General features: G+C 45.8%; 1 protein-coding gene across 3 annotated transcripts in view; it reads right to left on the reverse strand.

Moving 5' to 3' along the window:
* The window catches only part of LOC106037098 (discoidin domain-containing receptor 2-like), a 60,344-nt gene that overhangs the window by 13,967 nt on the left and 30,802 nt on the right, over positions 1-15,575 (reverse strand). For all 3 annotated transcript variants that reach the window (XM_048050674.2, XM_066980524.1, XM_013182841.3), the window contains exons 3-9: positions 14,968-15,070; positions 12,567-12,795; positions 8,221-8,368; positions 7,905-8,010; positions 5,021-5,207; positions 1,444-1,690; positions 268-360 (exon numbers count right to left, since the gene is read on the reverse strand). In XM_048050674.2, the coding sequence (XP_047906631.1) occupies positions 268-360; positions 1,444-1,690; positions 5,021-5,207; positions 7,905-8,010; positions 8,221-8,368; positions 12,567-12,795; positions 14,968-15,070 (1,113 nt within the window). The remainder of the gene's footprint in view (positions 1-267; positions 361-1,443; positions 1,691-5,020; positions 5,208-7,904; positions 8,011-8,220; positions 8,369-12,566; positions 12,796-14,967; positions 15,071-15,575) is intronic.

Below are 15,575 nucleotides of genomic sequence, written 5' to 3' on the forward strand. Positions count from 1 at the left end.
ATTGGAACAGATTCCTTGGATGGACCCATGTTAAGGCAGACAGCTCTCAGAGTTTCACTGGCTGCATGTGCGCATTCGGCCCACTTGCTCTGAGGCAGCCTAGGCCAGAAGACACAGGTGAGGCTTGGAGGACTGCAAGACTCAGCCCTGTGTGCAAGGGCAATAACCAGGCCATACCCAGGTCTCCAGAGAAGGAGACGCTACATGAGCTAGGATGTTACTATGAAATCCCCCAACACTTGAGACCTTAGTGACAGAAGTCCTTACCCCAGGTGCCCTCGGTAACGTTGTGTGCTGTTTCCAGGAGATCTGTTGTGCTTGTGGCTACCGTAACCAAAATAGGATTTACGCTCTCCATGTCTGTGGGAGGGAAGGGAAGGTGTCAGTCCAACAAAATCTCTCTGCTTCTGCCAGCAGTCTGTGCAATCCTGACCATAACCCCTGCCTTCCCAAGTGGGACTGGGCTGAGACCCACATAGCAGATCATGAGCAACGTGAGCAGTTATCTGCTCCCTCCGAACTTCCCAGTGTGCCTGCAGGAGGCTGCACAGCCTCTCCACTGAGCAGCCCACACCTCCCGACCACAGCAAACTGCCAGCGCATGCAGCATCCTTCCCTGAGCTCAGCCAGACAGCGGGGACTGAATCAAGAGCTTTTTTTTTCCTCCCACCTTCCTTCTCATTTAAATACGATTATAAAAATTGTCACCCTGGGCTGGACTGAGAGCCTGCCTAAATCTCACATGTAACAGGGAGGGCAGCCAGCAGGGGCTGCTATCAGCAAGATAAGCAACAAGCTGCAGTCAGAGCTCTCCTTTCCAGCAATGTCTTCTCACTATAGCTGCTGATGGACCTTTGAGCAGAAAGCTAGAGCCACAACATTAATGCATCAGTGATAGCTGTTTTCTCCTAGACTCTATCGAATCCCTTGCAGAACTTTTCAAAGCACCTCATGGTACTTCTGTTTTATAGTTAAGACATAAGCAACAAAAGTTTCAGCCTCTTGTGTTTGTGGTTTTTTGTTGTTGGTGGTGGTGGTGGTGTTTGTTTTTCTAAATATATAAATCTGCAATCTTCTAACTTTATTGCTACCTATAGATGTAGTTCAATTATTCATAACAAAATGCTTAGTAAAAACAGGTGAAAATCGACCCCTTGAGCAGCAGGCAACTGCCTCAAATAGAAATGTCCTACAGTCCAATTTTTGGTTGCCCTGGTTGCATTTTTGCTTATGTATATCAGTATCAGCTTGAAAAGCATCTTCTGTAGGCTGGACCTTTCTTTCTGCCTTTGCAACTCTCTCAATGTTTCTGCTACCTTCTCCCCACTGTGTAGCCCCACAGTGCCTTACTGTCTTACACTAAGCCCACAGGTCCTGCACCTCCCCACTGTCATTTCTGCTCTCCACCCTCCCCAAGATCTACTAGACTGGAGGAACACTCACCCGACTGAAAGGAAATCTCGCTCATCATCATCCAGGTGTCAGCAAAGTAGAAGCGGCAAAGTATGGCTTTACCCACATGCTGATTGAGGGGGACAGTCACAAACCTAGCACTGGGATTTTTGTCATCTAAGACAGTTGCCACTCCAACAGGTTCGGGCTCCCAGTCTGCAATCAGGCGTGGTTTGAACAGACACTCCACTTTCTGGAAGATCTTCACCCCCTTGGAAAACATGTTGTTGCAATGCACCTAGCAAAACAAAACAAAACAAAACAACAAAAAAACAGGTCAGATAGGAGGAAGATCTATTGAAATCAAATTCAATCCCCAGGGATTCTGTTAACAAAGACGTTCTGTTTCTAACATCCCCCTGTATGAATACTCTTAACCCAAAGTAAGTGACTTGTCCCAGCATAGCTCCATCCACCCAGTGTGCAATGAGAGCATTTGTGCAAAAAAAGTGATTCTGAAATAGCTGTTAGCTGTACACACAAAAACAACAACGGTGACCTTTTGGCATGCTCTTCAAATGGCCCATATAAAAATCGATCAAACAAACCCTGTACTCATCTAAAGCATCAGATCAATTCTCCTTGATCCTACAAGGGAAGAGAAAAATGTACCTGGACTCGAGCCTCTTTCAGAAAGCCTCCAGCTTCCGCAGTCTAAGAAATCTCTTCCAAAAAATAAACAAGCAATACGTGCAACCTTGAGAAGAAGGTTCCCCTGACATACAGGGCTTCTGCTGTGGTTGCACCTTGAAGACAACTGAGGATCTGCGTTTTCTTTATACCGTCACGTAAGCCTGCATCCATCAACCTCTCCTGGTGGCTCAGTACACCGTCAGGTTGTCCTTGCCGCACTGACTCCACTAGTTTAGTCAACGATGCTGGAATTTAAACCACCATCACTGTGCTGCCAAGCTAACAATGCAGTGAAACATAGACGTCCTCTCCTGTCTCTGAGTTACGGCTCCACACTCTCAGCTTTCAGACTAAGCAGCTTGCAAACTGCTTTTGAGCTGACTTCACAGATCTGTATTTGGGAGGTTTGCCTTACCCTCCCTGGAGCTGGCAGCACTTTCTCCCTGTCCTGCTCCTGGGCTGCACCCAAACCAAGAGGCTCCAGCACAAGTGACATCTCCACCTCCCCGGGCTGCAGCACTGCAGACCACTCAGCAAACACGTGGCACCCTCCCAGGTCTCTGGCACTTCCAAGGAAGTGGGCTTTGCAAAGAGACGAGGCTTGTAAGGATCCTTTACGCTGTTACACTGCCTAACCGTTATGCAAATATTGCCCTGCCCCTTTTCAAATACATAAATACAACAGTTTAAGTTCTGCCATGCAATCCTGAAGCCCTGGACCACTGTATTTGGCACTGCAGCCAGTGACCAGGAACCAAAGGTATAAGATGATCCTTGAAGCCATCAGTGCCCCTCAGCCTGCTCCTCTGTTTTCGTAGCCACGGTGGTCTGAACCTCCCTAGCGACTCCAGAAATTATTTCCTAATGACTGTGGAGTATTTGCAACTGCGACAACAACAGTTTCCAAACTGAATGCAGCTCTGAACCCTATTAATTGCTTGGCCTCTGAAATCTTGCAGTGAATAACAGTGAAGCAGTAATGAGGACAACAGGCCTAGTGAGCAGGGAGAAGACAAAAGAAGGGTATTTGAGCATAATTAAGAACAGATGAAGCTTAGACAACATTATTCAATATGGAGATATAGTCATCCATAACGAGGCAGGAAAGCCTGACGTCTGCAATATACCGTCTGTGCCATATTTGGATGGGAGTTGGATACGTTCATGTCTTGGACTGATACAGAGACACTTTCTATTCCAAACACCACCTACTGAAGTCCAATTTTATAATATGCAAGCCTAAGTAGTTTGCAATGCAGTTGCAATATTTGCTAACATTTATTTTTAGTACTTTCTTGGATATTGGGGAAGTTCAGAAGACTGGAATGAAGCTAACAGATATCAAGATATAACACAAAAAAAAGCATTTACAGACCATCTAGTCTGCGCAAAATAAATGCACAGCTGAACAGCTCACATTCAATAATGAAGGAAGAATAATTTATGCTAATCAATAGTTTTATAATGAAATATTAAATGAAGTAACTATTTTTATGAGCTTATGTGTTTGGTTGATCAGGATCACTGCATTTACATGAAAGATCTTTATAAGGCATCTGATTTACTCAGTAGAACACCTGACTTCAATTAGCATAATATGAACTCATGAATTATATTAATTTGACCAAAATTTGTCAACTAGTAAGTCTTATAATGTAAAAGGCACAAATGACTCTTTTCTAGGTGTTTTGCTAGTAGCAATGTATTCCTCACTTGAGGTTATTCACTACTTTTTTGAATGACCTGAAAGAAAGAGCACAATCACCAACAAATAAGTGAAATGAGAAAAAGAATTGCAAAAGTCAAACAGCTTCCTCAAACTAAATTGAACAATGGTCTGGGTTTGCTGGACTGGTTCATTTCAAGGCAGTGAACTCCAGAACAAAATGTAAGTAATGCTTTCTGCACTGGAAGCCAATAACTTTGAACTGACTTTAAGCACGATACCAAAGTCTTAATGAACATTGGCTCCTTACCCTTTGGCTAAGAGGACTAATATGATCACAAGATTCATAAACAAAGAAGAATTGTCCAAGGCCAGGAAATTGGTACCATTCTTTTATGTAGTTTGATGAAAAACTTGCATCCAGTTCCAGTTTCTATACCTCCAAAGGAGTACTGGCAAACAAAGGATTGGAAGATAGCTACCAAAGTGATCTTGGATCTCACAGGACATTGAGAAGTTCAGCCAATTTAGTTTACTGAAGCAAATATTAAGAAAGTGATTTAGTCACAGTATAGAAGCAAAAAAGTTTCTGAGAAGGCAGGATTCCTACTTTTTGCCAGCAAAAGCAGGCTAAGAGCCAGGGGTTGCAAGTTAAAAATAGACAAAATAAAACCAGGGTAAGTAACCACCAAAACAATTTACTTAAGGATGTGGTGGGTTCTCCTTCATTTGAAATCTTTACAAGAAAAGCCACTGATCCTTTTAAAGAGATTCTGCTGTTTACTACAGACTTTAAAAGTTCAGCTCACCCTTCTCCTCTGTGTGTTTTAAGTAAGTTCTCGCAGCACAGGTGCAGACCGAGGTGTCCAGAGAAGTTTTTGGTGAAAATGGAAACACAACCATCTTCCTTTACCTCAAGGGTCAGGCAGGCCTTAGACAGTAAGCAGCTTGCATCCTAAATTCATCTTAATTGCCAACAGGGGCTGCCTAAACACTGCTTCAGGTGTCTGCTTTTTATTCCTTAGTTATTCAAGCCAAATACTGAAAGGAGAGTGCCCAAGCTCCGGAGAGGCAAGCGTTCCACTGCTTCACCTACCTATACCGGCAAAACTGGGATATCTCCTGCACAAATTTTGACTCTGGTAGTTTCTGCTGTCTGTCGGGCACCTTATATCCTCTGGATTTGGGGACAGAGCCCAGAGGGGTAACCTGGAAGTGCCCAGACCCAAAGCCCACCCCAGGCTGCTGCAGAGGGACAACGCTGAATACCTTCATGGAGGTGAAGTTCCGTGGTCGGTCGAACTGAAACTCCATTTCAACAGAGCCCGTGCTGAAGCTCTCGTTCTTCCAGCCAACATAGTCATAGCCTGGCCACACACGGTACTGGTGGCTCTGCGTGAAGTCATCCAGTCCCAGCACACCGTCCGTCAGCTGGCCCAGGCCGCCGTACAAGTGCCTAGCAGGAAAGAGCCAACAGTTACATAGACCCCAGCTGGGAGAGCTCAGAGGGAAAGCACTTGGGTCCTTCAGCTGGCACCAGAACATTTGTTCGTTTACTCTTCACACATCCTGGACAAGAACTGGTTCCCTATTATCAGGCAACATCACATTTATTCTGTTCAGACTGGGCTTTTAAAAGCCTCCCCTGCTCTGGAAGAGGCAGGAGTCTGTGCACTGATACCAAGCACTGACAGAAAAGCCCAGCTACAAACAGAGTTTCTCAAGAAGGAAAACAGAGACCACAGACAGCGATGGCGTATGTTCTCCAAGCAGCAACTTTTACTTGCAGCATTTTACCATGGAGCTGCATGGGAAGAAACCAGTTCCCTACCGTGGGGAAACCATGGGGGAAAGTTTTGCAGACAGGCACAGTAAAGCAGAAAACAGCAATGAGACCATGGGTAGCTCACCCAGCCACAGCCAATTGTAACTGGGATTATTTCTGGCATTGCTGCTTGTACAAGAGGAGAGCGTTATTGGCCCCACTTGCAAAGCTATTAAGATTCTTCTCCCAGGACCCTACCTCGTTTCACTTCCTATCTGAGATTGCGAAGCCCACTGGGACAGTGCTGAGAAGCTGTACAGAGTAAAAGATGCCAGATGTGGAACACTCCTGATCCATCTGCCTTTCGGCAGTCATTCCTGGTACATCCCTTGTCTTAAGCACAAAGAGTTCAGCAGTACTAGTGCCCGAGCTCGCTCCTTGGGCTTGTTTCATTCAGCTCCTCTGGGCAGTCTTTGTAACCTGGGCTGCTGCTGCATATGCTGAAGCTGAATAAGCTGAAGGTCCCCAAGCCCATTCCAGGTGTGCCCTCAAATCAGAGGGATTTGCATAGGCATGCATACCTTGTGAACTCCAAAGCAGGACTAACAGTTGGAAAAGGTGGACTCCTGCTTCCAGACTAGGCAGGCACGCAACCTAGAGTTCAACTAGCCCTAACGACTCCTCGCTTAGCACATTGGGTTTTGTGCCTGCTTTTAGAGCTTCCTGACATTCCCCAACAAACTCATTTTCCTAAGTTAGAGCAGGACAGCTAAGTGCAACACCTACTTCTTTCTGCACCTGTAAACCCACCTTTTCTTTTACATCTAACCTCCTGCTATCTCAGTGCGGGTTAGTATCTGATACTTTCAAACGTAGTTACTTGGTATCTTGCAACATCCTTCACTCATGAAGAATGTACTTTTTAAACCCATATTTTAATCCCAAGCATAATAGAACACAAATAACTTAGAAATTACCTCTAAGCATAAGGAATTTTAGGCATTAGTAAAAACTTTCATGGAAGTTAATGAAATATGAAATAGGACTTGGAATATAAGCACCTTAAAAATCAATGGATGACGACAGGTCACTGAAGTCACCTATTAGGCACATTGTTGCACAAGCAGGGATATGCTGCCTCAAGAGGAGACCCATGCCCAAGTCTATCTGAGGTTTCAAGCCATCTAAACACATTCAAATCCATTTACAACAAATAAAGTGGTTGCACAATGTCTGAAAGTTATTTAATATTTCATATTCCGACTGTTAATGAACTCTTCCCACAGAAGTTAACTGTTGGTTAAACCATAGTCACCTCAAAACATTAGTTACACACCACCCTATCTAATTAATCTCAATGATATGAAAAATTAATGGTCCTTGTAATGAGCTGTCGAAATCCAGTTATTTTAGTCTTTTTGACTCCAAATTGGAAAAGCATCATACCCAAGAAATCTCTACAGTGATTAATCGGGCACCTTCCTCTCAGACCACTTTGGCAGCGGTATCTCTGCTGACTTGAAGCTTCTTGCAGGGAGTGATACAGCTTTCCAAGTTGTTTCAAGTCCATCAGAGCTTTCTTTTCAAAAACAGTGTCTGAAATCTGTCCAGAAGCTCAGAGTTATCAAGTGCAAGCCTAGAGTTCAAGTGCTGAGCATTTTCTCGGATGCCCAGTTTACCCTGAAGACCTCCTGCAACAGTTTAAGATGCAGTCGGCTGGAGAATGCACTTCAGATACCAAACTCCAGAAGCAACAAAAGCAATGGAGAGGGGAAGGACCTTCATCTGCTCCAGGGACACTGGGACTACATGGGCTGAAGGTCCAGCCAGCTCTTCCACTCCAATCTGGGGCAACAGAACAGTAGCAGCACCTTATGATCTGCAGTATCAAAGACAGCTTAAAGCTACACCTGACCCAATAAAGAAATCAGTGCACTGAATATAGTCACAATTAGAGACCAAGAGTGATGAGGGCTTTACCGCAATCCCATACATCAGGACTGTCTCATCACATCACACCGCACAAAAATAGAAGCCATGAACAAAGACAGCACCAAGCTGTATAATGACAGACTTCCTTTTGAAGAGAAGCACCAACAACTTCCAAAAACAAAAGTTTGTTTCCTGCCAGCCCTTGCCAGCTGGGGGGAATGAATCTGTCACATCATGAGCCCATGTCCTCCTTTAAAATAGCAACTAACAACATGTCAAAGGACCTGGAACAACAAAGCCACTGAAATAGCAAATGCTTTGGAGAATTAAGAGGCTAGCTTGCAGCCAGAGAGGTCTCACCAAAGAAGAGTTGGGGATACAAGACACTAATGAAAAGGTACGTAAGAATAGAGAATTTGCACAGTGACCGAGAGAGAACAGGACGACTTCTCCCACCTGCGCTCCTGGTAGCCATCATAGGTCGAGTCATTCAGATAAACGATGGGGAAGCCAGGAGCCGCTATTGTCCCTCCTTCAGGAATGCTATAGGATGCCAAACCATCTAAAAGAGAAGGCCATATACCTCAGAAACACAGCAGCAGCAGCCTTCCATCAATCTCTGTCCACATGATCCTTTCATTTATGATGCGGACCAACAGAAGCAGTTCGGTGGGCCTGGAATTCCCTCTGCATACTTGGGGACACAGGTGAGCCCCAGTCAGCGTTGTGCAAGGACTACTGTCCTGTGGCAGGCATGGGAATTGCTACTTACCGTACCAGACACAGCCGTACAGCTCCACCCTCATACAGACAGTCATCGGCAGCTCCGTCACAGGGATCACCCGGATAAAGCGAGCAATGATGGGAGGCCGAAGATCTTTCAGGACCACGTCATACGTATCAATGTTGCCTTGGATCACCTGGAGAAGAGAAGTCCTTATCAGTAACTTCTCCCTGTTGTGCGATTCATGTGTACAGGGGTGTAACTGCACCCCATCACTTCAGACCGGAGAGATTTCCCACACAGTACCTGCAGAGGGGCGGCTGCTGCTGCTCCCCTCTCCTACCCAGGCAGTACTCTGGGGAGAGGAGAAAGGCAGGTGGGAGATGAATGCACATGTGGACCATATGCTGCAGAGACCTTCAGAGTTACTAGTTCATAGCCTCTCTTTCCCTCATCGCTAGTTACCTGGCAGAAAAAGGACATCAGGACCCTCTATGAAACACTGTACAAGCCAACAAAATTTCAGAGGTGCCGCAGCAGCTGGTGGACGAAAGTTCCCACAGCACTGCCATAATCACCCCATCCTGCTGAACTGTGGTCTGATACGTCAGGAACTTTTACCTCCCCTTCCCCTCAGCCTCACTGCAGTTCTGGGAAGGGTCCCCTGCTCATTCTGGCAGTCAGCGAGTGGAAACAGCTGAAGCTGCCATCCTCCCTGCTGGTGGTGGGCACAAAGTGCCTAAGGGATTTTGGAAGGGTCTGGACCTACGGAGACACGATAAAAACACTTTTGACATCAAGAGTGAGCAACAAGTGTGGGGGCTCCTGTCCAAAGATACTACTCGTGGGAAGGATGAAGCAGAGGCTGAGGTTGCTCAGAAGACTACATGGATTGCAACTGCCGGTGTACGGGCAACTTAAAAGACGAGGGAGGCCAATAAGGGAGCAGAAAAGTGGCTTCCCCTTCACAGGGAAGATCTCCAGAGAATAAGGGTGACTCGTGAGCACACTGAGAAGCAGGAGAACTTATGGTACCACAAAAGGAAGCCGCTCAGAAGGCTGCATCTCTCTGAAGATGAGCCAGGATTACAGCACAGAAAGGCTGCTGAAATGGAGAGGAGGTCACCTCTGGTGGTCCTCTGAACTGCACCAGGAGAGCTGGGAAAGTTTCCTGCACCTCGTTGTACAGGCCTGCAAAGCTGCACCGTCCCAGCAGCTGACCAAACAAAACCAGAAGCTGACTCTCTTAAGGGACAGGAGACACCTAGATAGACTGGAGCATCGTGCAATCATCAGCAACACGGAATTGGGCAAGGGTAAATGCTGGGTTCTGCACCTGGGACTGAGCAATGCCAGACAAAGGGACGGGCTGGGAGACGAGTGGCTGGAGAGCAGCCCTGCAGAAAGGGAGCGGGGGTGCTGGTGCCAGCAGGCTCAACGTGAGCCAGCAGCGTGCCCAGCAGGCAGTGTGCCAGCAGGCAAACCGCATTTTGGGGTGCATTCACCACAGCTTAGCCAGCCGGTCAAACAAGGTGACTCCCACCAGGCCTAGCACTGCTGCGGCCTCAGCCTGAACACTGAGTGCAGGTCTGCACAACGTGACATGTTCTCCACAACGCGGAATGGATGTTAAGAAACTTGAATGCATCCAGAAAAGGACAACAAAGTTGGGAAAAGGGCCGGAAAGCATGCCCAAGAGGAGAGGCTGAGACACTTGGGCCATCTAGTCTGGAGAAAAGGAGGCCGAGAGGAGGCCTCACTGCTCTGAGGGAAGCACAGAGGCAGGTGCTGGTCCCTGCTCTCCTGTCACCGATGATGGGACACGTGGGAACAGCACAAAGCTGTGCCAGGAGAGGGTCAGACTGGACGCTCGGACAAGTTTATTTACTGTGAGGGTGGTCAAACACCGGACAGGCTTCCCAGAGAGGCAATCAGGGCCTCCAAGCCTGTCGGGGCTCAAGAGGCAGCTGGATAACGCCCTCGGTAACACGCTTGTACTTTTGGTCAGTCCTGAAGTGGTGAGGCAGTGGGACCTGGTGATTTTTGTAGGTCCCTTCCAACTGAGCTATACTAACTCTTCTTCGGTAAAGGACAGTCAAAAAGTTTGTTTCTTGAGACTCCTCAACAGGCTCTGAATCTGCAGCCTCTTACCATCCCTCTTCCTAGGAGAAACACCCATGACTTCTTCCAATGAACCAGGGACATAAATAATCCTTGTCTTCAGGAACCAGCTGCATAGCAGGGAAAAAATGACATTTTTGCCTGCCCTGTATGGACATCTTCTGAGAGAAACAGAAGACAAGATGCATTTTGCACAGTACCTCCACAAGCTGCCATTAGGTTGCTGAGCACACGGTGACAAGCTGCCTGTGGACAAACTCAGCACCTGTCTCCAGCCCCAGCTGCTGCTGGTGCCGACCAATGCTCCCAACAGTATCGGGAAGGAGCGGTGCTGCAGGCAAACCTCCACACGTGGCTGATGCCACAAGTCAGTGAGGGACCAGGACCCCACAGTGTTGCAGCATCAGTGCCACTGGAGAGCACCATCCTTAGCTGGTGCCAGAGACAAGGGGACAGCAGCTTGAACGTTTGCCTTTACTGAGCAAACCAGAGCTGGAAGCGACTCCTGGTGAGGAGCAGCACATGCTACATGTCTGATGACCCAACATCCTGCGAAGTCCGAAACTCAGCAGCCCAGAGAAGGTTGGTATTTCTGTGTGCGTGTATTTTTATTTTTATTTATTTAGAGATCAAAACCATTCATTTGACCTCCTTGGACAGAAACATGCCAAGACAGGCTCACATAATCGCAGTCCAAAATCCCAGTGACTGGGCATCTATCAACTGCAGAACTGGAAGAGGCCTTTTTAATGCACACAAACAAGTATACCAGGATCTTGCACCTACATCTACATGTCACTGCAAGGCTTGAATGATTTTACAGGACATTTTTACCAAATGATTTGACCAGACCACACTGCTTTTGAAAAAGGGTTTCACTAATGGACTATGCCCCTTACTGTTGACACATTTTGAAAAGTACATGTTTTACAGAAAGTCATTTTTCAGAGGAGCTGAAATGGCAGGAGTAAAACACCATTGTGCACATCATGCCCAGAACAACAGGAGCAGAGGAACAGAAGCATCTTCTCTAAGGACACCAGGAGGGACAACTTCTAGGTCTCACGATGGAGAACACGTGCACACAGTGACAGAATATACGTGGACTTACACATACACAGAATGGAATAGGGGATAGTTTAGATTATAGTATCACTCACAGCTCATACATGCTCATTACCTTATTATGAGTTAAGAGGGAGATCTTGCAAATAACTGACCACACTAACACAGACGTGAGTGCCTGAGAACACTGCCCTTCACAGGACTGGGATGGGGAGAAAGGGGCATTTAGCTGCTTGTGGACATTGTGACCAACTGAACTCTGGTGCTACTCGAGATGCAGACTTCACCTAACAACATACCAGTGAAGAACAGTGACCCCCACAGCGCTTGAACTTCTCTTTCCAGCCTACAAACAGAGCATTTATAGCACACGAAGTCTGAGGGACGGGCAAGTAATATTAAAAGCCAAAGGTCTTTACTAATACTACTAGGTATTAGTACCTAATACGATCTCTGGCATTAAATACAGACCCCGCTGTGACTTCCAAAGCAACCCCAGTGCTAGAAATATCACTGTACCCGCTACCTTTCTAATCTGGCTTAGGTCTTCAGCCTCCTGAGGCAGGGTTTTTCAAGCCAGCTTGAAGCAGGGTGATCCAACTCAGACAAGCTTATTCCTTCCCAGGAAGTTTAAGGAAGGCTTATGAACATGACCAGAGTGCTGCTAGTGCTGCACCGTGTGCTTGAGTCTGCAGATAGCAGGAGACTGCTGCAGAGAAGCCCCTTTGGGTATGCGTGCTGAGTACGTTTCCTACCCTCTATAATTCTTCCTCCCCATAGCTCCCTACATTAAACACTGCTACCAGACATCCAGATCCTTATCTCCTTTCTCTGCCACCTCCCTTTCTTTTTTAATCACAAAACAGAAATCTGCTTTGCAGCTTCCAATTTAAAGGTGAGTGTCCAGCTGGCAGAGGGACATTCACATAACGTTTTGACTATGGACAGAAAGGTAGCAAAAAGCCACAGTTTTTAGTCAAGGCAACGGCTGTGATTTAGGGAAGCAGGTCAGGGGAATAACAGTCCAACATCATAGCAAACACAGAAGTAAGACAGAGGACACTGAATGCCTGATGATAAACAGGGAAGAGTCAGAAGAAAGTAGGATGCACCAGGCAAGAAACAGAGGACATGCCTTCTGCAGTCTAATTCATAGAGACTTGACTTGAATTCTGCATGCTCCACGATTCAATTCCTACTACACCCACCTTCCTGCCCTGACGATCCTTCCAGGAGATCCAGCGCTCTCCATTGCGGCTATAGTCAATTCGGTAAGCACGGGCGAATTCTTTGCCCGTGGCACGGGCATGCCGTCCCTGAGTCCCAATCAAGGTGATGAAAAAGAGCTTATGCAGGTCAATCTGGAGGAACTGTACGTCTTCTGGTTGCAGCAAGCCAGCTGGGCACCAGGCTCCATCCCCCTCTTCCCTTTGTAACCTGGGGGAAAACACGCACATTAAAAAAAACTTGACTTCCAAGGACCCATCCTTCCCAGTAGCTTCGGAGACACCTTGAAACTGTGAGAACTGGGTGAAAGAGGCCTATTAGCAAGTGAGATGACAGCTGGCTACCAAACACCTCTCCCTTTTGGGCTGATTGTCTATTGAGACTTATCAGAATGCTGTAGCCAGTTTTGCACTGTTCAGATCAACTCCCTTGGATGTAGTTAGGTCTCCTTAACTATAAAGTCATTTCTTTCCCAAAAGCAATGCTTTAATGCTGATCAGAAACAACTACGTTACTCAGTAGGAAACTGCATATTGCTTGCTTTTTAGCATCATGCCTGGAAAGTGCATCCTTGCTTCTACATCTTACACAGTATAGCCTCAACCTCTGCTCGACCTCCTGCTACAGCTCTAACAAGCACGAAGAGGAGCTATCTTAAACATTTTAGAAAGAAAAGCTCTGCCCATTTACAAACTTTTCTGGGTCATCTCAAAACGTCTTTCACATTTCTTTCATTCATCAGACTTGCTAGCAGAGGACACTGCCAGTGACATGATGCGGAACTGTCTGGTTAGGAGTTGAACATTGTGGCACCAGATGCAGAGCTTCAGGTTTTTGTCCTTGGAGACTGCATGCCAAGAAGGGTGCTCTAGCAATCAGTAGGTGGAGCCACTAAAGAAAACTCTGCTTTACCTAGGCTTCTCTAGGCTGAGCTGTGCAAGCCAGACGATGGTGAAAGATTTAAATGTGGAAAACTTATCTGGAAACAAGACGGCTGTGGTATCTTCCACAACAGATTTTCTAGCAAATGGGAAGCCCTTGAAAGGTCCTTGTCTTTCTGACAGCCATCCCAGCTCTACTTGACGGGATCGCTGAGTGCTGTCAGCCCTCATGCATCAAGGAAAGAAGTGCCCAGCAGGAGACACTGGAGGTCAAGGTACAGGCTAGAGCAAAGACTTTTGTCTCAGGTTGGTCAACAATGTGCTGCTTGTGCAAGACTTTCTTCCAAGATGTGGCAAGTAAAACAAGTTATACGAAAGGCATGAAGGTGATTGTGAAATGACAGGGGCAGACATCTGCGTAGGACGGCTATGATCTCTAACAAAATTAAGTCAGCTACGGGACGTCTTCATGTCTGCACTCTGTGGACGCCCAGCTGCCCTAACAAACAGATGATGGTAGCAGATGGTAAGTGCTGCCTCAGGTATTTGCAGAGCTAGGGATAAGCCATACTTCAGAGAACTAAATGTATCTCCTGGGTTTCAGGCCCAGGGGCTTGTTAGAACTCCATTAACACACGTGACATGTAAATCTTTGATCTACCACAGACTAACAACAAAATCAAGCATTAGGAGAGTTTTATGATTTTTGATGGCCCAAATTCTTTGTAAAACTGCACGCATTGTAGTTTACCTGAAATTCCTATCTGACTCGCGTAAAAACTAAAGGAATGTTTGATATCATCAAAAAAAAACAAGTCTAAGGAAACTTCGGTTTGTAAATACTTTGAAAATCATCAGTTAGTAGCTTCGAGAGAAATGAAACAACAAAAACGAAAAGCTGACTTCATGAAAAAGACCGTAGTATTGCTTGACCTTGAAAGAAAATTCTGAAGCTGCTTTTTTAACAGTTCTCCAACTCTACGATTTCCAGGTTTTTGGGTCAAAGTGGACACAGCCCATTTCTTCAATAGGATTCAGTTGAAAAGTCCATCCTCATTAATGATTTCCAATGATTTAGCTTCAAACGCTCAGGAAGAGTCCCAGAAGCACTCTTCCTAGCTGACCTTTACTTCACAGATCCATTAGAGATTTATTCATAGAACTACAGGAAGACCAGGGTTGGAAGCAACCTTTGGAAATCTAGTCCAATCTCCTGCTCACAGCAGGGTTAACTCCCTTGTGCTGCTCAAAGCCTTGTACAGCCAAATCCTGCAATTCTCCAAACACCAAGACATCACCACCTCTCTGGATACCTTTCTGACAGCTCTACCACTTCACTCTCGTGGGGACAACTCTTAATATTGAGTCAGAATTTCATGAGTTGCAGCAATGCAGTACTTTAAGGGTGAAGGTAAGCAAAAGCTTATTTCTCAATCATATCGGATATCTAAAAACATTTCATTTTTTTTTAAGTTACACGTTTTGTCAGGGATTAACCTACCGTGCATACTGGGGTCCTGTGGAATCATACCACTGGCTGGAAGCAGTGATGTCTTCATCCCTTATCGTCCCTTCATGCATTCCCAAAGGGTAACGGCATATAGCTGAAAATGGGAACAAAAGCAAGTAAGAATCAGTACCAACTCTTTTTAAATCACCAGACAAGTTTAATTAAAAGACTATCATGCCTAGGGAATAAACGTGGTAACGATAAAGTTGAGAATGCAAATAAAAAGGATGAAATACTTCATAATTGCTATAAACTAAAATTATGTGTAATGAAATACACTCAGAGTTAGTGTCATTCAGCAGAGTTCTGGCACAGCAAAAACTTTACAAAGAAGCATTTTAAGAACAAGAAATCCAAACCCATACTAGTCTTACTGGTTGCATGGAGCTATTCTACAATGAAACATTATATAGGAATAACGGTGCAACATCAAAAGGAAGTAATTGTTAAAGTTTTTGCTGCTTCCTCTGGAATAACCCAGATGCTTGACTTGCAATCAATAAGAACAACTGTTATTATTCTCACCATAAGTGAGAAGTTAAAGAGCACCTATCACAGGTGACCAAACAACTCCAGCTTATGGAAACATCCGCACCGTT

This window comes from Anser cygnoides, chromosome 20 (assembly GCF_040182565.1).
Source record: "Anser cygnoides isolate HZ-2024a breed goose chromosome 20, Taihu_goose_T2T_genome, whole genome shotgun sequence".
Classification (NCBI taxonomy): Eukaryota; Metazoa; Chordata; class Aves; order Anseriformes; family Anatidae; genus Anser; species Anser cygnoides.